This window comes from Tachypleus tridentatus, chromosome 7 (genome assembly GCF_004210375.1).
Source record: "Tachypleus tridentatus isolate NWPU-2018 chromosome 7, ASM421037v1, whole genome shotgun sequence".
NCBI lineage: Eukaryota > Metazoa > Arthropoda > Merostomata > Xiphosura > Limulidae > Tachypleus > Tachypleus tridentatus.
Genome location: NC_134831.1, coordinates 164,642,276 through 164,666,356, shown reverse-complemented (window position 1 = coordinate 164,666,356; position 24,081 = coordinate 164,642,276). Strand labels below are relative to the sequence as shown.

Here is a 24,081-nt window from a genome sequence, read left to right as displayed (position 1 = left end):
AAGACAGCTTTGTATAAATCCAGATTATACCATGTTTCCCGCCAGATCGGCCCGGCATGGCGCTCGACTCGTAACTCGAGGGTCACGGGTTCGAATCCCCGTCACACCAAACATATTCACTCTTTCAGCCGTGGGGATGTTATAATGTAACGGTCAATCCCACTATTCGTTGGTAAAAGAGTAGCCCAAGAGACTAGCTGCTCTCTTTCCAGTCTTACACTGCTAAATTGGGACGGCTAGTGCAGTTAGCCCTCGTGTAGCTTTGCACGAAATTCAAAACAAACAGTCAAACCCGCCACGTCAGACTGAAGACAACAAAACAAACTGGCATGGAATGACGAAAATTAATTTCTAAGAGAGTGAGAAATTTTTGAAAAATCATAATATTATTAAAAATGAACAAACCCAATGGATATCTGAGATATCTTGTAAAGATAGTCGTTGTCAGTAACTATCAGCTTAAAAATCTTGTGATTGATTCCCCGTTACACTGGCGTCCTCTAGAGCACGGGTTCCAAAACTTTTTAGACCTGCAAAGCTTTACATCAGAAAGAAAAAACATTCTAGAGCCTTAACAAAAACATAAACCAAAAATATAAACAATCGGTCACTAGCACCAGATGAAGTTTACATTTAGAACATAAATGTATTAAAAATATCAATATTTAAAGAAAAATTTTTATTTCTACTTACTCGTTCAAAAGTTTCTGCTTGCAAAATTTATATCACTGAAAGTACAGTGTACTTTATTTATTTATTTATTAGTTGGTTGGATGGGCTTGCTTTTGTTCACAAAGTAGTTCAATATTTGGAGTTATGGTTGCTACCTGTGAGCGCAAATCATCTTCAATATTTAGCCTGTTTCTGAATTTGGTCTTTGTAGCTGTATACATTGAAAATGTTTGATCATAAAGAGATGTTATTGGAGAACGCATCAAAATTTTCAAAGGTCTGTTTCTTATTTCAGGGTATTACATGGCTATTCGAATCCAGAATTGTGTAATTTTTTTCCTACTGAAATTTTAGGGTGTAATCAATTGAAATTTCTACAAGCTGTTCTTTCTCTTTCAAAGGCAAGTCGTTGGTATTAGCAGAATCAACAAAGGGATTTTGAATCCACAGTAATTTTTCTAAATGAGAAGGGAAGTACTCCCCAATAGTTGTACACAAGTCAGATATGTGCTGCAAGACAGAAACGTTTGCATCTTCACTTAAGGAAATTTCATTCGTAAGTAGAAAACCACTGAGATTTTCGAAGCAATCAAGTTCTTCCATAAGTATACATTCACCCCGAAGTTTTAGCTCACGTAGAAGTGCTTCCATTTTACTCTGAGCTTTGAAGTACGTTACCCTGGTACTCTGCATTATAGCATTCATTTTATTAGATAGGCAAATACGTCCGAAAGGTAAACCACTTTCTGTATCGAGCATTTGTCCCTTAATTTGTACGCAAGCTCAAAATGGCATTCAGATAAAAATAAACCAATCTCCTCTCACAGTTCGTAAAACCGAGCAAGCACTTTTACCCGAGAAAGCCAGCGGACTTCAGTATGAAACAGCAAATTTGTATGAAAATTTCTCATATCCTCACAGAGTAAACTGAAGATCCTCGCGTTGAGTGGTCTTGATTTTATAAAATTAACTATTTTTGTGATATCACACAATACCTCTTTTCAGTCTTCTGGCATTCGTTTAATTGCAAGTGCATGACAATGAAGACAGCAGTGGATAATCTCGATATCCAGATTTTTTTTTTTTTTTAAGCATGCCACTGTGCCTTAAACTTTTTCAGTCATAGCTGCAGCTCCATCAGCGTATATACTTGAGTAAAGCTGCCATTGGATCTCATGTTCGTCCATAAATAAATCGATTAGTTTAAATATTTCTTCGCCTGTTGTTTAAATAGGCAAAGATTAGCAAATTAATAAATTTTCTTCAAAACTAGCTTCGTGAATATAGCGAACAAACACAAGCAACATCGCATAACCTGCGATATCTGTTGATTCATCCATCTGAAGCAGAAAAGTTGGACTCTCTTTTACTCGCCTTATTAACTCCGTTAAGTAGTTTGCTGACATATCCTTGATTATTCGAGAAACCGAGTTATCAGAAAGTGGCACAGAGTTAATATTTTAAAGGAATTTCTCATCAATCGTGCACTCTACCAAATCTTTTGCGCATGATTTTATCAAATCTTCTGCAATTGTATGAGCTTCACCTGCTTTTGCAATACGGTAATTAACGCTTTATGAAGCAATAAGAACACCTTTGTTGTCCTGACAGACAAACAAATGAAATATAGCTTTCCTTGCATTTAATTTCAAACAATTTTCTTTTGAAATACTCGGAAGTTAGATTTTTAATTGAGAGTGTTTGGTTTCTAGATGCCGTTTTAACTTTGCTGGATGTAAACTACTGTTACTCAACACTGTTACACATTCAACCCACTAGGTCCAACTTCATTACCTGTCCATGTAAAACCATATTCAGTAAAACTTTCGTCATACTTTCTTTTCTTTCTTATTTCGGCACTTCTTGTATCATCCTGCGTTGATGTGCTTGCACACGACGATAATGCCGATGAATTCGTATTAAACCTAAGCGTAGAAAGATTCTTACTTGTATCAGACTTATTACTGATATTCAGCCACTTATCCATTATAAAGGGGACAACTAATTATTAATTTGCCTAAAAACGTATTATTGTATCTTTGGCACTTCAAAAGTATTTTCACGGACACAAAATAGCTTCTTAATGAAAACTCGTTCAAGCACTTGAGTTTTATCCTCATACAATGTCATGTTGACCTGAGAGCAGTGTTTCCATAACGAAGTCAAAAATAAAGATTTGTGGAAGAAAGGCTAGGCCGCCAGAATAATATACTTTTCTAAAGGAAAAGGGTAAATTATTATTTATTTTTTTTTTTAACAGAAGCACTAAAGCTAAGTAACAAAATATTAAGCCAGATTTGAAGTGAGTATAAATCTCGAACGAAATAGAGCTCATTGGTATCAAGTTTGTCTAATCACACTTCAACGAATCTAACCTAACCTAACTATTACCAATTATATTTGTCATAAATATAATTATACTTCATATAAATATACTTTGAAACAATTGATACTGCATCTAATTGCATCACAGTGTTTCAAATATGGACAAGTTTCAGCTATGATTTCGTTTCATTTGTTTGTTTTTTAATTTCGTGCAAAGCTACACGAGGGCTATCTGTGCTAGCCGTCCCTAATTTAGCAGTGTAAAACTAGAGGGAAGGCAGCTAGCCATCACCACCCACTGCCAACTCTTGGGCTACTCTTTCACCAACGAATAGTGGGATTGATCGTCACATTATAACGCCCCCACGGCTGAAAGGGCGAGCATGTTTGGTGTGACGGGGGTTCCAACCCGCGACCCTCGGATTACGAGTCGAGTACCTTAACTACCTGGCCATTTTGTTTCATTTCGTTCGAAATTTAGCCGCTAATCCAGATCTGGCTTTTAAAAGACAGTTGGCATCACTACCCAGGGTTGATTGTTGTTTCATACGAAATTTACGAGACTATCTTACATCTCCAATGATGCATGCGATCTTGAGATGATGCCATATCTACTAGAAACCAGTGGTGCCATTGTCGAAGTTAATTGAGATTGTATTATATATAATAGAAACACTTTCACCGCGAGAACTTCCCCTAAACTAAAAAAATCGTCTGACGTTAGGCAGAACAAAATATTAAAAGGCCCAATACGTGATAAACGGGCTATATTACACATATATTTCAGTTTTTACTTTTTTGTAGAGCGTATTATGATTCAGTTTTGTAGTTTTAGGGAAAAATATTAACATTCTAAAATCTCCTCGCGCAGCCCCAGATAACTATGGCGGAGCCCAAGGGTTCCGCGGAGCATACTTTGAAAAACCATGTTCTAGAGCTCAGTAGTGAGCTCGAAGCTCTCGGCTTATATGTTAGGTATAGAGTCGTTAATCTATTTGGAAAACATCTCTCATCGCTGTCAACAGTTCCAGTGGAAAACGTCTGCTGCAACCTCATTTAAACACTAATTTTCCGGTTCCAGAAGCCTAACCTAATCTCTTCATTGCACGTCTTTAGAAGACTACGTACACATGGTAATAGGTTTTTTATCGACCCGTGCCGCTGGCATTCCTCCACACGACCCGAGTTTAGATCATCAACTTACGTACCGCCGCTCACGCTTCCCTGGCCGTCTTATTAATCCCACGTAAATTACGTTGTTCTAGTACTTTCATTCCATTGATAACGAAATCCTCATTTCCTGAGGACACAAGCCACTGTGTCTTGAATTGATTTTTTAACGCCTTTCTAATTCACATCAGTAAAAACACCTTTAAAAATCTTCGTGCATTCACATCATCAAATACACTCACTCTAAGACCATATACATTCACTTTAGTAAATGGACCTAAATTAAGTATATTAACATATACACCGACGAATATACTTATTTTAAATCTAAGTGCATTCACGTCAACAAAAACACCACGTTAAATGAACTTACAATGATATAAACAAAAACACCTACATCAAGTCTACTTACATTCACATCAACAAAGAACACCTACATCATGTCTACGTACATTCACATCAACAAAGAACACCTACAATAAGTCTACTTAATTCACATCAACAAAGAACACCTACAATAAGTCTACTTAATTCACATCAACAAAGAACACCTACATTAAGTCTACGTACATTCACGTCAACAAAGAACACCTACATTATGTCGAATTATATTCACATCAACTTTAAACCTGTATTGACACCAGTAAATATGAATTAACATTACATCTTATCCTTAAAATCTACAGTTCTCACATGAAGGTATCAAACGAAGATAATAATGCTTTAAACCTTAGTCAGGGGTTTAGTCATACACCACTAGGGGCGTGTTTCATGGAGTATTGGTATGTCGTATCGTTTATAATATATGTTAATATTACCGTCTTACTACAGTCCATTAAGATTACTCAATCTTAATTTGGTGATGGCATTGCTGTCTGGTCGACGTCTTTCCGTTCTTTTCCAGTCATAGAAAAACTTCGAAAATATTTAAATAACCTTCAAAACTGGTGCAACCTGAGATGTATAAATCTTAACCCCAACAAGACTCAGTTACATTTAATCATTAATATCACATTAAGTGAGATAAAAACTTACAGGTTGCTGACATACAAATGAAATTCTCAAACTAAAATGCTTAGGGCTGACTTGTGGTCTTATTCTCCACTGAAGACATAAAACATTAGAAATTATGAGATCACAAGTCTTACGTTTGATCTATCATAGCTATGCAGCTTTTGGTAATACGATATATTGAATCTTCAGATTCTCCAAAATCTAATATTGACTACTACGTTGTATCTATTACATCCCTTATATAATCCAACTGTTATTCATATAATGAAAGCTGCATTTATATTGTTACACACACACACATTGTGTCTGAAACCAATATAAACAATTATTATGAAAGTAAATGTCAAACGAAATTTAACCAAATCCTTGTGTTTTGTTTCATGTAAATCTACAAGAGACGAGGGAAACAGTAGAGGATGAAGAAAAACTGGATTGAATTTTGACCTCCTGTGAGTATTCCCCGAAAGAGTTGTCATTAATATATATCAGATCTACAATTTAACATTATTTATTATTTTGTAGTTAGTGTGATGCCACTTGAAATCGATCGCTTTTGGCAAAGGTAACAACCCTTTCCAGTGCAAAATATTCACACACGCGCAGAGTTTCGAGAACGGAAGGAGGGACGGAGGACTGTTCGTTATACTTAACGGGAAATAAACGAATATGGAACAACTTGGGGCTTAACTACCATCAAGAAAGAGGCCTTCAATAAATCATACCTCATTGTCGCCTTGTAACAGGGAATGACTAGAGCTCACGTGTCTTAAACAAAAGTAGGCAACATAATCAAGAATAGCTGTGTGAAAAGCGGCACCAAGCACTGTACAGAAATTACTTTTATGACATATCACTTCAGTCACTTCTCTTATTTAATAGGTTTGTTTTTCGTCTCACAGTGGATCAGTGTTCAATACCAGGGTTCGATTCCCTGCTGTGAACATAGTACAGATACTCCATTGAGTAACTTCGCACAAAAAGTCTTGACTGCAGTGCCATCAAGTGAGAAAAACATAAACTTCAATAATACCACTCTCGTCTACTTGATCTACATCTTGCCTCCCGTTAGTACAGCGGTAAGTCTCCGGATTTACAACGCTAAAATCAGGGGTTCGATTCCCCTCGGTGGGCTCAGCAGATAGCCTGATGTGGCTTTGCTATAAGAAAAACAAACAAACATGATCTACATCTCCTAATTTACATAACCTAAAAGGTTTGTTTTGTTATTGTTGCTAATTATCCCTAGTATCAATCAAATTCTTCATCGGTTTTGCAACGTAATTAGGCTTATTAAGAATTTGGCATCACAAATCATGAACAGTAAGGGAAATCAAGAACACAATAAGTTACAGAAAAAATTAGTTTCACACTTTGGCGCTGAAGGTGCGTTACAAAGATAACATCCAAATTCAACTGTTGAGTAGCTGTTTTTTCTCCAAAAACAGAACTTTAATTTATTCAACCACGTTAAATTTATACACTCCAACATTACGTTCACCTGTGAACAGGAAAAACTAACCAGATAGCATTTCTTAACCTCAAGATCACTGAAACCGATACACAGTTCAAAATAGAAATCCACAGAAAAATCACCCATACTGGACTATACATTCCTTAGGATGTATAGCACACTAAACAAAACAAAAACTTAACATATTAAGAAACCAAATAAACACAGTCACAAAACTATTATTAGTCGATAAAATTAATGATGAAATCAACAACATAAAACTACACTTCATCAACATCAAAAAGTTTCCTCCAAAATCCGTTGAAAAAATTATACACATACATCTAGATCAATAACAAACAAACAACAATAAATCCGTAGATAAAACAAACTACAAAACCTTATACTGTTGCATACCCTATGTTCCAGACGTCAGATACAAAGTAGCCAACATTTGGAGAAAAAACTTATAACAAAACACAACATTCCAGTAAACACCAAATTTATTGAAAAACGAGGTACAAAACTAAAGTCCATACTGTGTAAAAACTACCCTGACAAACACAACACCAACATTATTTATAAAATACAATGCAACAACTGTCACGACTTCTATATTGGAGAAACAAGCAGAAAATGGAAATGAGATTCAAAGAACACAGAAAAACACCTTCACACATTTTTGAACACTGTAAGTCAAATAAACACAACATAACCATAGAAAACACATAGACACCAAGTAGATAAACATGTATAAACAAACGCAAAATCGAAGAAGCCCTACTTATACAACAACTAAAACCAATTTTATCAGAACACCTTTATACCTATACTAATTAATAACCCAACATATAACTGCAACGCCCCCTACAACCCCGTAACCATTTATATTCTCGTTCCTAAAAGATGCGCCCAGCAATGATCAGTTGCAAATTCTGTTTGTTAACCTGAAGATAATCTAGGAAGATCGAAACGTTGTTCACTGCTTTATTAGTAAAATGTTAATATTCATACCAGCCGTTGAGATAGTGTGCGACTTTCATTTTTAATGCAGTGCTGTCATCTAGGGATAAAAATGCAACATAAACTAATTACGTAGTTTGCACTTGTAAGAATAATTCCACGTTAAATTACACGGTTGTACCTGAAAGTTGTATAATCAGTAACAAAGCCTGTCACAAGATTGGCTGACTATCTAGCTACTGGACGCCATCTACGGTTATTTAATCTAGTGTTTTTAATGGCTTAAAATTGCTGTTCTAATTTGGAAGTTGAATTCATTACTTGTTTACTCTAATATATTTAAATATAAACGCTCTCTTTTAACCGTGGGGGCGTTATAATATACGGTCAATCCCACTATTCTTCGGTAAAAGAGTAGCCCAAGAGTTGGGGGTGGGTGGTGATGACTAGCTGCCTTCTCCCTAGTCTTACACTGCTAAATTGCATGGCCAAGCGCGTAAGGCGTGCGACTCGTAATTCGAGGGTCGCGGGTTCGCGCCCACGTCGCGCTAAACATGCTCGCCCTCCCAGCCGTGGGGGCGTATAATGTGACGGTCAACCCACTATTCGTTGGTAAAAGAGTAGCCCAAGAGTTGGCGGTGGGTGGTGATGACTAGCTGCCTTCCCTCTAGTCTTACACTGCTAAATTAGGGACGGCTAGCACAGATAGCCCTCGAGTAGCTTTGTGCGAAATTCCAAAACAAAACAAAAACACTGCTAAATTAAGGACGGCTCGCGCAGATGGCCCTTGTGTAGCTTTGCGCGAAATTCAAAAACAAACAATAAAAATCTAGCCATTCTGCTTACGTAATGCTCAAAGTATTATAGATAACAATTCTGATGTGACAGTGGACATTTCTGATTGATTTTCACATTCTGTTGTTACAAGCGATCACGTGTTTTCATACATGACCGAGTTTCATGGTGAATTAAGACACGTTAACATGACGAAAGGTCTACCATTGGCCTGAAGCAGCCAAGTTAAGATGACTGGAGGTCTAGCATTGGCCTGAATTAGACAAGTTAAGATGACTAAAGGTTTATCATCGTTAAGAAAACGTTCCTTTAAGGGATACATTCATTTTTCCACTTCTCAAATCTAGAAGTAAATTATAAATATAAAATTTCCCGCCAGATTCCAATTATATGTGTTGATAAAAGTTTATTTTTTATTCGTGCTATCCACATTCTTTCCACCGCGGAGAATCGAATCCTGGATTTAGCGTTGTAAGTCCGTAAGCCTACATTTAACCCATCCGGTGACATCAGAGTTAGACTGGCAAAATTAATTTTTTTGTTGCAAAGCACAAAACTACAAAACGGGCTACTTGTCTTCTTCCCATTGAGGGCATCGAAACCTGCTGATTTACTACTAAGCCATGGGGGAGGGTCGGCATTATCAGTGACTAAAAGTCGGCTTGGAATCAGTAAGCAATTAGTACTTCACTGAAATAAAAGCAAATGAAATTTTTAATACTATTTTCAAGTTTAAAAAACATAAGACGAACTTATACAATTTATTCAGAGAGAGAATGCTTTATGCAACATAATTTATTTTTACTTTCGCAAATGGGCCTGGCATGGCCTAGCGCGTTAAGGCGTGCGCTTCGTAATCTGAGGGTCGCGGGTTCGCGCCCGAGTCGCGCCAAACATGCTCGCCCTCCCAGCCGTGGGGACGTTATAATGTGACGATCAATCCCACTATTCGTTGGTAAAAGAGTAGCCCAAGAGTTGGCGGTGGGTGGTGATGACTAGCTGCCTTCCCTCTAGCCTTACACTGCTAAATTAGGGACGGCTAGCACAGATAGCCCTCGAGTAGCTTTGTGCGAAATTCCAAAACAAACAAACAAACAAACTTTCGCAAATAAAGTGATTATTTTTAAAAAGTTCTTTTTTACATGTTTTAACGTTTTACATATAATTTCTGATAAATTATGAATATTTTTTAATATTTACAATTTTCATAGTATTATTTCGGTTAACAAACAAGGAATATATTATTGAAAATTACTGTTTTAAAGATCGCATGATAGATTTCTTTATAAACCGCGTTTACGTATTCGATCGTTTATAATAAATCTATAACAGAAATGAAATGTAGTTATTTTATGTAAAAGATACGTCATTAAAATCTTTACCAAACATACCAAAATAAGCCAACTTTTCTTTTTATCCGACTGATTTTGTAATTCACAATATGATATGTTACCGTTTGAAAGGTAGCCCTAAAATAAACAATATCCATCTGGCACAGTGGGCTCTGGGCCTTATGCAGAGGGCTAAAATTTATATAACATACATTTCTTTGTCACAACATGTGTAGAAATATATATGGCCAATAAATAAATGGACAAAAGACCAGTGCTTTAGGTTCAGTTTTTGTTTTTATTTAATTTTCACATAAAGTGGATGTGCTGCAGGTAGCTCTCTTTCAGAAATTGAGCTGCATAGAGAATTGGAAATTCATGCTTTCTTGGCAGTTTTTAATGAAATTCGTTAAAGAACATTATCCAGGTATTTGGAAAACTAAGAAATCCATGATTTGAGAATTAAATAGAGTAAAGATACTTCTGCATTTGTAGCCCTAAATCACGTCAGTTACAGACATTTATAAACGGTTTCATTACTTGTTTTTGGAAGATTTTGTTAGATTATCATCAGAATTCAGAACAACTGTTAACAGAGATGGAAGTTGTGGCTGTAGAAGGATAGGAACATTTTGATATCTCGCATCTTTTCACAGATTTAGGCAGCAGCCTTCTCCATCTTTATCATCTCCTGGATCCCGTCTTGCATCTCTCGAACAGCCTGGTACTCGGAGAGGCCTAGTCGTCGCTTGTTCGAGATGTCGTATACCCCGCCCTCACTCTCCGTGTGCTCCCCACGAGTACCTGAAAGAGGTGTCGTTCATCTGTAGTTTACCTTGCGGATAAAATGTTTCAATTATTCTTAAAATTTGTGACTTCACTATCAAACTTTGCTTATCGAATCAATGGCCTTAAGAAAATCTTTATTTTGAGTGGTTGTGAAATAAAAAAAAGTTGCCACAATTTTATCAAAATTGAATTTCGTCTTTCTTGTAGAATTGAAAAATATATATACATTATGATAAATAGTACTGTCTCTAAATACACTAACCTTTCTTTTGCTGACTAAGTCATTTGAAGATTTGAAAAAGTACTAGTCGTCACATGAGTTTATTCGTTCAACTTTATATAGTTTTGTGTCGATGTGTGAAAAGTCACGTGATTTTATTCGCCCAATGGGAGATATACTAAAACTTTATATAGTTTTGTGTCGATATGTGAAAAGTGCTTCTCGTAGTTTTCTTGACCCATTTTTACAGTTTTTTATTTTATCCGTTTTTCATACCTTCTGCGATACTACCTTTTATAAGTAGGAGAACTGCGTATGAAATCATATGTTTATCGTCACACCTGAATTTTGGTTTAAGTTCTCTGTTGATAAAATAAAACAACGTGTATCTGTTTGTTACCAAGAGATGTTCAGGCGCGCGGTTCTTTAAAAGTAACCAAGTACAAAAACATCTAACCTCGGACTTGTAAGTTGAACTTTGATGCGATGTCCTCTAAGACATTACGGTCTTTAGCTAGTTTGGGTAATCGAATATGAACACTGGCTCGCATGGTCGTGCCCAAGTTAGTTGGACAGAAGGTCAAGAAGCCAAAGCGATCATCGTGAGAGAAAGAGAGCTTCGATTCCATTGTGTCCACGGCCTAAGTGAGAACAAGAAACTTTTACACGTCTAAAATATAAACACGTGCAAACTTTGGTTATACTGTAGTTCAAAGATAAGAAGTACATTTTCATTAAATAAACGGTTGAAAAAAATCGCTGATAACAAAAACTGAAACAGTTAATGCACTGTTTAAGAAAAAAAAGTTGAGTAAATTTATAAACCTTGAATATCAAAGTATAATACAGATATGATGTTAAAAGCGTGTGATGCACCCTCAAGAGGGCGTTGAGTGTGTGTGTTTTCTTATAACAAAGCCACATTGGGCTATCTGCTGTGTCCATATAGGGAATCGAACCCCTGATTTAGGTTTGCAAATCCGTAGACTTACCTCTGTCCCATCGGAGGATGAGGGCGTTAAGAGTCATGAGGCAACACGTATAATATCATCCGAAAATTAAAATTCATAAATACAGAAGTTTAAAAAGAAACTACAAATATTACTAATACTAAGTAGCAACAAGTGGGAAAATGATATGTACAGTATATATACATAAATAGGTTATGCGAGGTTGCAGGAGGGCAACAAAATGTATGTTAGAAAGGGAATGCGCCATAACACAGTTTGCACACAAAAGTATATAACACTAATATTCTGAATTTTCATATTTTAAAATGATTTTGACATTAACATTCACGTGAAGTGAATTTGCTGTTGAAATTCATAAAAATAGAGCGAGGGTAAGGGCTTACAATACAAAAATTCGGAGTTCGATTCTTGCAGTGGGCCTAGCACAACGTACAGATTTTGTACTTAAGAGCTAACAAACTAATAAAATGTCAGATTTAAAAATCACAAGCTTACAGTGACCAAACGTTTGTACACCGTCTTGAGGTCTCCCCCCTTCTCCATGGAGATTATTCGAAGATGATCTTCCTCATTCACCCATACCAAGAATGTTTTGGTTTCATTGTGAAAGATGCCACGCCCAGTTGGCCAGTAGCGACACGCATTGGCCGTTTGGAGAAACCTGAAAAAGTTTCCCATAATAAATCCATTAATTGCTTATTTTTAAAACTTATTTTTAACTGTAAAAGAGGCGCCCTTTCTGACACTGAGAAAGATATTTCGAACAAAAAACATTAAACGCAAAATATTCTTCAGAAGAAAACATTTTACTCCATTTTCAAAGATAATGTTTAAAAGAAAAATATATACAATGTGGATCAAATAACCAAATATATCTTTCTTCTAGTTTAACACAGTTATGTCACACAGCGCTATCTAGTGGAGAAGGTAATAATTTATGCTTTTCATATCGGTCAAATTTACCTGTCTCCCTCCTTGAATAGAAAATGATCGTCAATGAGTTGCTGCTGGATGGCTTTATCCATTCCTGTTAAGGGAAAGTAGGATCCCTTAAGTTCACCGTCCAAACCGCTTAGTGTGCTACTCACTTGATGCTCCATTTCTTTGTATTGCTGAAAAAGGAAAATGAAACCTACAGTGGTAGCTTTAAAAAAGAAAATGAAATATACAGTGGTAGTTTTAAAAAGGAAAATGAAACCTACAGTGATAGGTTTAAAAAGAATTGAGAAGTTTGTTATCTATTTGATTAGAATAGTGATATAATTCGCAAATAACTTTTATATTTTTCAAAAGTTTAACTTTTCTTTAGTTTACTTTGAAATAATTATTTCCATGGGATTGTATTACCTAGCGGAAGGTTTGGTGGAATATCAGTTATACAACATTTTCAAGACTAATACTATAGTGATGAGACAACCTGATTCTATAGAGGTAGGTGGGAAATAGGAGGATATTTTTCACCGGAACTGTCGCCGTTTCAGTCCATGATGTTAGAGTAATAGCTTTATGGTAAACGCCTGGTGTTATAATTTTAAAATATAAGCAACAATCACATTTCTATTGCACATTTTGTGAAAAATATCCCCGACAAACTACATAAAACACAAGATTATTGTTACAGACGTTAAATATGGCGACATCTATGATCTCGTCATTTAATATATAACTCTTACCAACGTGCACTGCTTTAACGTTTTAATACCTTTCCCGATCGCCAGGGTAACATAATTTTAATTTCTGTTTATTGTGCTGCCACTCTCAAAATATTATAGCTAATTTCATATAACTATTTACAGCTTTATAGTATTGTTTCATTCTAGCTTAATGAATTTGTTAGTTATTATGAAACGCTGTTTTCTGAACAATTACAACAGTACTTCCTTTGATGTCAGAGCCACTGTTTATTATTATTATCAGTGCGTGCCTAAAAATAATGAAAATATACCTAAGAGTTGTTGTTTTTCTCGACAAAATTTTAATTGTTGCGTCCGTTTTGTACAATTTATGTATTTTATTCTAAAACTATTACGATACATTAATCATAACCTGACATATACCTCTACCTACACATATAAATACATACATTTATGTAAATATATACAACTCAAAAGTACATACAGTTTAAAAACAAGTACTGTGAATTAAAGTCCAACATCTTTTAACTCATTTGAAACGGAAAGTTTTGAACTTAAATTGAAAATAAAACGATATCACATACTATCGTGTTGTGATTTATCTTGTTAAAACTATAATGTGGGTAGGGGGAAGTGAAGTGTCTTTGAAGGGTGTTTTTTTATTATTGTCCCGTGCTCATGAATTCTGTCCCTAGTCTTTAATGCACTGAACACGATATCTGATGCACTACAATGTGTAAAGAACCACATTTAATGAATACAGTATGATATACTGTATTATATAAAGACCCATATTTAGTGCAGTGGATACAATGAATGATGTATTGCTTTATACAAGTGACCTGTAACGTGGTAAGAGTAATTTTGATAAAGTTGGGGCATGATAAACATGTTATCATCTGAGTCGTGCTGTCTTGACATGGTTTTCCTCCAGGTGGCACTTCTGTGTTAGGTGAGTATAATTATGAGTGTGCTAAGTAGACTTATAAATTCCAGTCATGTTTAAAAGATAAAGGGAAAGATAGGTTACCCATTAGGGAGGCATAGGGGATGTTGGGCTACTCATTAGAAGATACAGGGGAAGTTGAGTCACTAATTAAAATATATAGGGGAAAATAAGTGACTCTTTAGAATATATGGAGGAAGTTGAGTCACTAATTAGAAAGTATAGGAGAAGATGGGTATTTTATATCTTTTAAACTTAAGAGGAAGATTTTAGTCTGGGCATGAGATCTGACACTCATTATCTTGTTGATATCGTTTTTCTAACCTGTTTACTCGACTATTTAGGCCTAGTGTTGTGTGACTGGTATTTTGGCTACTTAATGGGCATTAATAAAAATGCTTTATTGGTCATGAACACGTGCCAATCAAAAGATCAGTCAACATTGAGTGTAATGTTAGTTAACCAGACCATATTTCTTTAACGTAAATCTTCTCTATTGCTCTTATTTTTAAGTATGCACATCGTTCAACCTGATATCCGGACTTTTTATTTAAAAACGTAACTATATAATACTACACACCTCTTCCGTCAAGCAGGGATTGAAGGGGTAGCCCTGGAGGTTGCGGCCGCAGCGCACTCTAGTGGAGAGGATAAACTCTCCTGTGGGATCAAGATCCACCAAGGTGTTGATGTCACCCCATTCCTTTAGAGGGTGTTTATCTGTGGCCTTGAAGCCGCCGTGATATTCGTCGATGATGGGGTTAAACAGGGGGGCGAATATTGTGTACGATTCTGCATCAGGGGCATAGATACCCACTCTACTGTCTGAATTCTCAACACCTGGAAATTGTAAAATTGTTTCATTAAAACACCAACTTTAGCATGTGTTTGTGTTAGAAATGTTTCATTAAGACACCAACTTTAGTTTCGTGTTAGTGTTAGAAATGTTTCTTTAAGACACCAACTTTATTTTCGTGTTAGGATTAGAGATGTTTCATTAAGATACCAACTTTGTTTGGATCATGGTAAAGTGAGGGTTGAGAATTTTCTCGAATAACAAAATGTTAGTGTTTGAGCTTATCAGTTTGTATTCATTTAGTATTAAAATAGAAAATGTGGAAATTTTAAACATTTCTCGTTGACTGACAAGAAGGAAGTTCACTAATAAAAACTCAATAACAAAGTACAGAATTCTAAAACTCAGATTTATCCATTTTCAAGTTGTTTTACTCTCATACTACCGAAGTTTATGTTAATACCATTAAGAACCAGTTGGGTTCAAATGTTGCATCGTATGAGTACAGAACTAAAAAAAGTGTCATGAAATTACTTATTATCTGCATGAAATACATAGAGGATCATGAAATTACTCATTTTATGTGTAAAATACGTAGAGGGCTGTGAAATAATTCATTTTCTATACAAAATACTTAAATAATCCTTATAGTAGCATTGACGGTAGTTTAGTTTACGTTTTGTTGTATGAATATTTTTTTTCTGGGGGAACCCTGTAACCAGTCTCAGAAGAAATTAATCATATAATTAGTTTAGAAGATAATGCTTAAAAAAAACACGATGGGATCGATATGGACTCCATCGGTACTTGTGGGGTTAAAGAGAGTGTAGTAGAGAGAGTTGTTCAATAGTGTTTTTACACACTGAATGTATAAAACTAACAAGACGATCTGAAAGCGATGAGGTCTCACGTGCGAAAGTAGAGCTGTAATAAAAGTTTGATTTAATATTCCTTCAGTGCTGTAGAAGGGCGAGTTTTGTATTTGTAAGAGTAGAGGAAAGAAAGCTAATTAGTCAATAGCCAACACTCTGGACACACTAACTGAATGGTGATATTTCACCATTTATTCTTAAAACGCATCCACGGTCCCGAAGTGCGGAACACGTTTTTTGCGGCAACGAAGCGCGAACCATGGACCTTCTGATTCGCACAAGTTACATGGCCAAAAAAAAACATGAAATTTCTGTTCTGACTACGAAGCTTTTTTGTTCGTTCTCACAGATTTCTAGGAATAAGATGCGGCACGTGACTTGCTAGCTTTGGGAGCGCCTATGGAGACTGCAATTATAAATAGCAACACCTTTCGAAAATTGATAATTATTGCTTTGTTATTTTTTGGTATAATCGGTTTTTTTTGTTCTGTATAATACACTAGTGAAATCTGTCTAATTTAGTTTAGTCAAAAAGATTCCCAAAATGTGAGAATATTCCTAGTTCCTTTTATGTTTTCGTAATTCAGAGAATCCAATAAAAAACAAGTTAGCAGGTTAACACAGTTTGTATCTTAAAAAGTGACGTAATTATCTAAACGGCCGGGTCATAGCTTCTAAATACAGGAATTTTGAACTGTTGATCAGAAGGTGGGTCAGCAGCATTCGTTACATGACTGAATAGTGAAATGCAGCAAAAATTAGAAGTGTGGACAAGACATATCGCACCTTGAAACTTGGATTATCCAGTCCGCAGACTGCCGGCCCGGCATGGCCTAGCGGGTAAGGCGTGCGACTCGTAATCCGAGGGTCGCGGGTTCGCGCTCGCGTCGCGCTAAACATGCTCGCCCTCCCAGCCGTGGGGGTGTATAATGTGACGGTCAATCCCACTATTCGTTGGTAAAAGAGTAGCCCAAGAGTTGGCGGTGGGTGGTGATGACTAGCTGCCTTCCCTCTAGTCTTACACTGCTAAATTAGGGACGGCTAGCACAGATAGCCCTTGAGTAGCTTTGTGCGAAATTCCAAAACAAACAAACCGCAGACTGCCAAGCTAGCCACTAGGCAAGCTCCGATTACGTAACAATAGTGACTGCATAATTTGTGTGTGTGTGTGTGAGTGCACGTGTATATTTAACGTATTAGGTTGAGGAATAATTCGTGAGCGTTTTTAAATAATTTCATTCAAGCATTACATGCAAGACTATACAATACTTCAATGCATGAACACATTACACCCGAAACATTTATTATGATACTTTATTTCATGTAATACCTAGGTATATAGTATGCATTGTTGTAAACGAAATTGCAAGAATGAAGTTCCGTGTATGAGCTATGTTAAATTAGGGGATTAAGTTCCGGGTATAAGCTATATGTTAAATTAGGGGATTAAGTTCCGTGTATAAGCTATTTGTTTAATTAGGGGATTAAGTTCCGTGTATAAGCTATGTTAAATTAAGGGATAAAGTTCTGTGTATAAGCTATATATTAAATTAGGGGATTAAGTTTCGTGTATAAGATGTATGTTAAATTAGGGGAAGTTTCGTGTATGAGCTATGTTAAATTAAGGGATTAAGTTTCGTGTATGAGCTATGTTAAATTAAGGGATAAAGTTCCGTGTATAAGCTATGTTAAATTAAGGGATAAAGTTCCGTGTATAAGCTATGTTAAATTAGCGGATTAAGTTCCGTGTATAAGATATATGTTAAATTAGGGGATTAAGTTTCGTGTATAAGATATATGTTAGATTAAGGGATTAAGTTCCGTGTATAAGCTATGTTAAATTAAGGGATAAAGTTCCGTGTATAAGCTATGTTAAATTAGCGGATTAAGTTCCGTGTATAAGATATATGTTAAATTAGGGGATTAAGTTCCGTGTATAAGATATATGTTAAATTAGGGGATTAAGTTCCGTGTATAAGCTATGTTAAATTAAGGGATAAAGTTCCGTGTATGAGCTATGTCAAATTAGGGGATTAAGTTCCGTGTATAAGCTATATGCTAAATTAGGGGATTAAGTTCCGTGTATAAGCTATATGTTAAATTAAGGGATAAAGTTCCGTATATGAGCTATGTTAAATTAGGGAATAAAGTTCCATGTATAAGCTATATGTTAAATTAGGGGATAAAGTTCCGTGTATAAGCTATATGTTAAATTAGGGGATAAAGTTCCGTGTATGAGCTATGTTAAATTAGGGGATTAAGTTTCGTGTATAAGCTATATGTTAAATTAGGGGATTAAGTTCCGTGTATTAGCTATATGTTAAATTAGGGGATAAAGTTCCTTGTATAAGATATATGTTAAATTAGGGGATTAAGTTCCGTGTATAAGCTATGTTAAATTAAGGGATAAAGTTCCGTGTATGAGCTATGCTAAATTAGGGAATAAAGTTCCGTGTATAAGCTATATGTTAAATTAGGGGATAAAGTTCCGTGTATTAGCTATGTTAAATTAGGGGATTAAGTTCCGTGTATAAGCTATATGTTAAATTAAGGGATAAAGTTCCGTGTATAATCTATATGTTAAATTAGGGGATTAAGTTCTGTGTATGAGCTATATGTTAAATTAAGGGATTAAGTTTCGTGTATAAGCTATGTTAAATTAAGGGATAAAGTTCCGTGTATGAGCTATGCTAAATTAGGGAATAAAGTCCGTGTATGTTTATATGTTAAATTAGGGATAAAGTTCCGTGTATGAGCTATATGTTAAATTAGGGATAAAGTTCCGTGTATGAGCTATGTTAAATTAAGGGGTAAAGTTCCGTGTATAAGCTATATGTTAAATTAGGGGATTAAGTTTCGTGTATAAGATATATGTTAAATTAGGGGAAGTTTCGTGTATGAGCTATGTTAAATTAAGGGATAAAGTTCCGTGTATGAGCTATGTTAAATTAAGGGATAAAGTTCCGTGTATGAGCTATGCTAAATTAGGGAATAAAGTTCCGTGTATAAGCTATATGTTAAATTAGGGGATAAAGTTCCGTGTATGAGCTATATGTTAAATTAGGGGATAAAGTTCCGTGTATGAGCTATGTTAAATTAAGGGGTAAAGTTCCGTGTATAAGCTATATGTTAAATTAGGGGATTAAGTTTCGTGTATAAGATATATGTTAAATTAGGGAAGCTCGTGTATGAGCTATGTTAAATTAGGGATAAAGTTCCGTGTATGAGCTATGTTAAATTAAGGGATAAAGTTCCGTGTATGAGCTATATGTTAAATTAAGGGATAAAGTTCCGTGTATGAGCTATATGTTAAATTAGGGGAAGTTTCGTGTATGAGCTATGTTAAATTAAGGGATAAAGTTCCGTGTATAAGCTATATGTTAAATTAGGGGATTAAGTTTCGTGTATAAGATATATGTTAAATTAGGGGAAGTCTCGTGTATGAGCTATGTTAAATTAAGGGATAAAGTTCCGTGTATGAGCTATGTTAAATTAAGGGATAAAGTTCCGTGTATGAGCTATGTTAAATTAAGGGATTAAGTTCCGTGTATAAGATATATGTTAAATTAGGGGATTAAGTTCCGTGTATAAGCTATATGTTTAATTAGGGGATTAAGTTTTGTGTATAAGCTATGTTAAAATAAGGGATAAAGTTCTGTGTATAAGCTATATGTTAAATTAGGGGATTAAGTTTCGTGTATAAGCTATGTTAAATTAAGGGATAAAGTTCCGTGTATGAGCTATGTTAAATTAGGGGATAATGTTCCGTGTATAAGCTATGTTAAATTAGGGGATTAAGTGTCATGTTTTGTTATATACAGTGGGTGGACAAGAAAGTTACATCCCTTGAAAATGTTGTTAATTTGTTATATATTTTATTAGATAACAGAAAAATATATAAAACAACATGATTTTAGAACACACTCCACAAGATCTGTTCAAGTATGATATCAAATTTTAATTTTAACACTGAATCTAGTAAATAACTGAACTTTTCATGATTTTAGTTATATTTTCTCCTAAAAAGTGTTGTGCACGTGCTGTAGTTTCTAAGACCTTCTTCTTCCAATTAGCCTACAAAATGATCAAACAAGTTTCTCTGCAGTTGTGGAGTCATTAAAAGATATCTTAGAAATAAGAGAATTGATAGTATGGAATGACCAGGTCAATCACTTGATGTCAATCTCACTGAAAAATTATGGGCTGAGTTAAACCGATTAACAAAAGATCACAAGCCAAACACGGGAGATGAACTTTCTGAAGTATTCATAGAAGGGTGGCAGTCAATCACTCAGGAATATCTGCACAAACTCATTGAAAGCATGTCACGTTGATGTGAAACAGTACTGAAATCCAAGGGAATAAACACTAGATAATAACTTATAAAACTGGTTTGTGTTGAGTTTCGTTTTTACGTTTAATTTTTACAGAGAAATTTGACTGATCATTTTGTGACACTTTTTATGAAAATGTGTAACTAAAATCATAAAAGTTCAGGTACTTACAAAAGTACGTGTTAAAACTACGATTTGATATCATACTTGAACAGATCTTGTCGAGTGTGTTCTAAAAACATGTAGTTTTATATATTTTCCTCTTATCTAATAAAACATAACAAATTAACATTTTCCAGGTACACAAAATATTGCTAGGCAGACTGGAGTAAAGATAATTATGAATACACTGAATAAACTGGAATAAAAACAATAATACACTGAACAAACTGGAATAAAAACATGAATACACTGAACAAACTAGAATAAAAACAATCGTGAAAAGTGACATGTACGACAAAGTTCTTAAAACAAAGACAACAGGGGTTCCACACACATACCTCGGACCTCTTAAACGGCAGCGGTGATAGAGCACCATGTTGTGTGTCTGTACATACTCTACTATGTGGTTCTGTACATACACAACCATGTCATTCTGTACATACTCTACCGTGTGGTTTTGTACATACTCCATGTGTTTGTAGATACTCTACCTTGTGGTTTTGTACATACTCTACCGTGTGTTTGTACATAGTCTACTGTCTACCGTGTGTTTGTACATACTCTCCATGTGTTTAGGTAAAACGATTCCTTAAGGACTTTTCTGTCATTAGCACTACACCCTTGTGCAAATTAATTGAAACAAATGATCATTTTACAATATTTTCAGCATGGCGGCCGTTGTAGGCTCGCTGGACCCACTGATTTCCTTAAATAGTTATTTTTGCACACAGACGGCGTCATTAGCTGTGTTTTGCAGTACGGTCCATCTAGTTTTAAGATATATGACGGAATTTTGAGGAATATTACGTCATTTGAAATTGCATTAGAAGGTCAAAGAGACCAGTCAAAAACAACTTCTTACCAACTCAATGAAGAAAAACGGTATCAATGGGGTTTGAAATACAAGAACTGGATGCAAGAACAATGAAGGAAGGTGTTATTTAGTGACGAGACTCATTTCTTCGTACAGGGTCAAAGAAGTCTGCATGTTCGCAGATCTCCAGGTGAGAAACTTCGAGAATCTCACATCAATCAGTTCGTAAAACATCCCTTGAAGAAGATGTTTGGGGCTTTTTCAGCTACTATGGTGTCGGAGGCTTACATATCGTAGAAGGTATGATGTGAGGACCACAGTACATCGAAGTTTTGCAGAGAAGAGTCGTTCCAGAATTGAAAAGAGATTTCCAGATGGTTCTGGCATTTTTCAGCAAGATCTGGCTCCGTGCCACACATCGAAACTTGTGAAGAATTTTATGACTACAACGCGAATAAAGGTGCTGAACTGGCCTGGAAACTCTCCAGACTTAAATTCTATTGAAAATCTTTGGGCGATTTGTAAGGAAAGACTTCGGGGAAAAGGCTGTACTACGAAAGATAAGCTAATTGAGTCCATAATTGAGGTGTGATATCGCGATCCAAAAATTAGTAAAGATTGCAGTCAACTCATGGACTCGATGCCAAAGCGGATTAATGATCTTCTGAAAAATAAAGGCGGTCATATCATGTATTAATTTGTGAGTAAATGTTGGATTTTCAGAAATAAAACGCAAAAAATTGAAAAAAAATCGTAATTTTCCGTCTTGTTTCAATTAATTTGCACAAGGGTGTAAGTCTATAGGAGGAGAAAGTAAAACGTTACCACCTGTTAGACTTTCATTACACATTACAATGTTACAATGCGGTGACTTACGTCACTACCTGCAACACAAAGCTGTGATATACGTCACATCGTTACGATCTGAGGTACAATGTGAAAGAAAACAGTCGCCTAACAAAATATCCAAAACTTCATGAAAAAAGATACCTGGAAATAACCTAATGAAATAACCTGAGATTGAATCAACACTTAACAGAAATGATAAAAGCAACATTTCGACATCTTCAGATTACATAGGCTCGTAACTCGCATATGATTCTTTGTAATAAACGTGAGGTGAAAAACATCAGGAAATGGAAAAGTAGGGTATGTGTGAAAAATCTTATCTGCTTAGATAAACCTCGTTGAAACTTGCCAAATTAATTTGAATTAAAATGACTGACACTGCAAAATAAATCAGTTGAGATTTTTTAATATTAGTGTTTTCAACTTCAAAATTGAATATGACACTGAGAAAATGTCGAATCTTTTATTATATATTTTTCCGTCATTACTAATTTATTTCTAAGGAAAAGATTTATAAGACAGTCCTTGTTAAATGGGCCCGGCATGACCAAGCGTGTTAAGGCGGGCGACTCGTAATCTGAGGGTCGCGGGTTCGCATCCCGGTCGCGCTAAACATGCTCGCCCTTTCAGCCGTGGGGGCGTTATAATGTTACGGTCAATCCCACTATTCGTTGGTAAAAGAGTAGCCCAAGAGTTGGCGGTGGGTGGTGATGACTAGCTGCCTTCCCTCTAGTCTTACACTGCTAAATTAGGGACGGCTAGCACATATAGCCCTCGAGTAGCTTTGTGCGAAATTCAAAAACAAACAAACAAAAAACAAACCTTGCTAAATGAATTGTAATTTTTCAAGTGTGGATATTTGATAGAAAATTTTAGTGATGTAAGAAGCTTAGTCCTAAGAATAGCTTGCCTAGAGGGTTTTGAATGAAAATCCATATTTGGAATCTTCGAACCGTTACTAAGGCAACGAACGGATCCTGCCGGACAATTATATTTGTTTTTGTCGAAGGGTTTTTTTGTTATTTGTTTGTTTTTAAGCTCAGAGCGACATAATGGACTATCTATGACGTAAACATGAGTTTTGAAACCCGGTTTGTAACGGTAATTGAAGAAAGTGACGATCTATGTAAACAACACTGAACATTTACATTCGTATAATACTGAACATTAATAACACTGAACAATATATTCAACAATGTCGAACATTAATAACCCAACAATGTATTTAAGAACGTCGAACATTGTTTATACCGAATAATAAATTTAACAATGTCGAACATTATTTATACCGAATAATATATTCAACAATACTAAATGCTAATAATCATTTTGGCTCACACTGATCACACATGTAATGCGTTTCACTAAAAATTAATGTCATTAATAGTTCTCGGAAGTCAAGATGTCATTCCCATCCCAGTACAAAACTATTTTTTACTGTTCTCTAGACCCCACGCAACGTACAACTTGTTAGTAAAGATTAAAGTAGAAGGAACGTGATAGTTTATGTCCGTTAATTAAATAGTAACATTCTATAGTCTATCCAATTACACTTCATATCAAATTATTTGCGTATTGCTAATATGGAAATAACAACGCTCACCTGATTGGATAACATCGAGAAGCGTGGCTCCTCCCATGGCCGTTTTCTTGGTTTTCAGACTATCAAAAATTTCCTTTGACAGGTGCTTTTTAAGGAGAGACGTGCAATCGTCGGCTTCCTGGAGTTTCTTAAAGCCATCTTCCAGTTTGTTCAGAATGTCTTGTTCAACCATTTTGCAAAAGCAGAAGTGCAAAAATCAATTGGCTATCGAATTGGAAACCTCTTGACCTTGCTTTAATAAAGGGTGCAAAGAATTCTGGGTAAAATCCATCACGCTTGTTTTAAACCAATAATGTTTGAGCTTTACGACCACTAAGTGCCTAAAGGAGGGGCGCAGGACGAGAGCCCGGACTACATCTAAACCCGAGAAC

The 24,081-nt window shown here is 35.6% G+C and overlaps 1 protein-coding gene and 1 long non-coding RNA gene across 3 annotated transcripts in view; one reads left to right on the top strand and one right to left on the bottom strand.

The window, feature by feature from the left end:
- The window catches only part of LOC143257105 (uncharacterized), a 48,286-nt gene extending 37,592 nt beyond the window's left edge, over nt 1-10,694 (top strand). For both annotated transcript variants that reach the window (XR_013031689.1, XR_013031690.1), the window contains 2 exons: nt 5,577-5,630; nt 10,377-10,694. This is a non-coding gene — a long non-coding RNA (uncharacterized LOC143257105). The remainder of the gene's footprint in view (nt 1-5,576; nt 5,631-10,376) is intronic.
- On the bottom strand, nt 10,009-24,008 carry LOC143257103 (arginine kinase-like). Its single transcript, XM_076515335.1, has 6 exons — nt 23,711-24,008; nt 14,861-15,120; nt 12,664-12,812; nt 12,196-12,361; nt 11,187-11,370; nt 10,009-10,524 (listed from the first exon to the last, which is right to left on the bottom strand). Exons 1-6 carry the CDS (start codon nt 23,880-23,882, stop codon nt 10,379-10,381), a joined length of 1,077 nt encoding a protein of 358 aa, XP_076371450.1. The 5' UTR covers nt 23,883-24,008; the 3' UTR covers nt 10,009-10,378.
- Between the last annotated feature and the right edge of the window lie 73 nt (nt 24,009-24,081).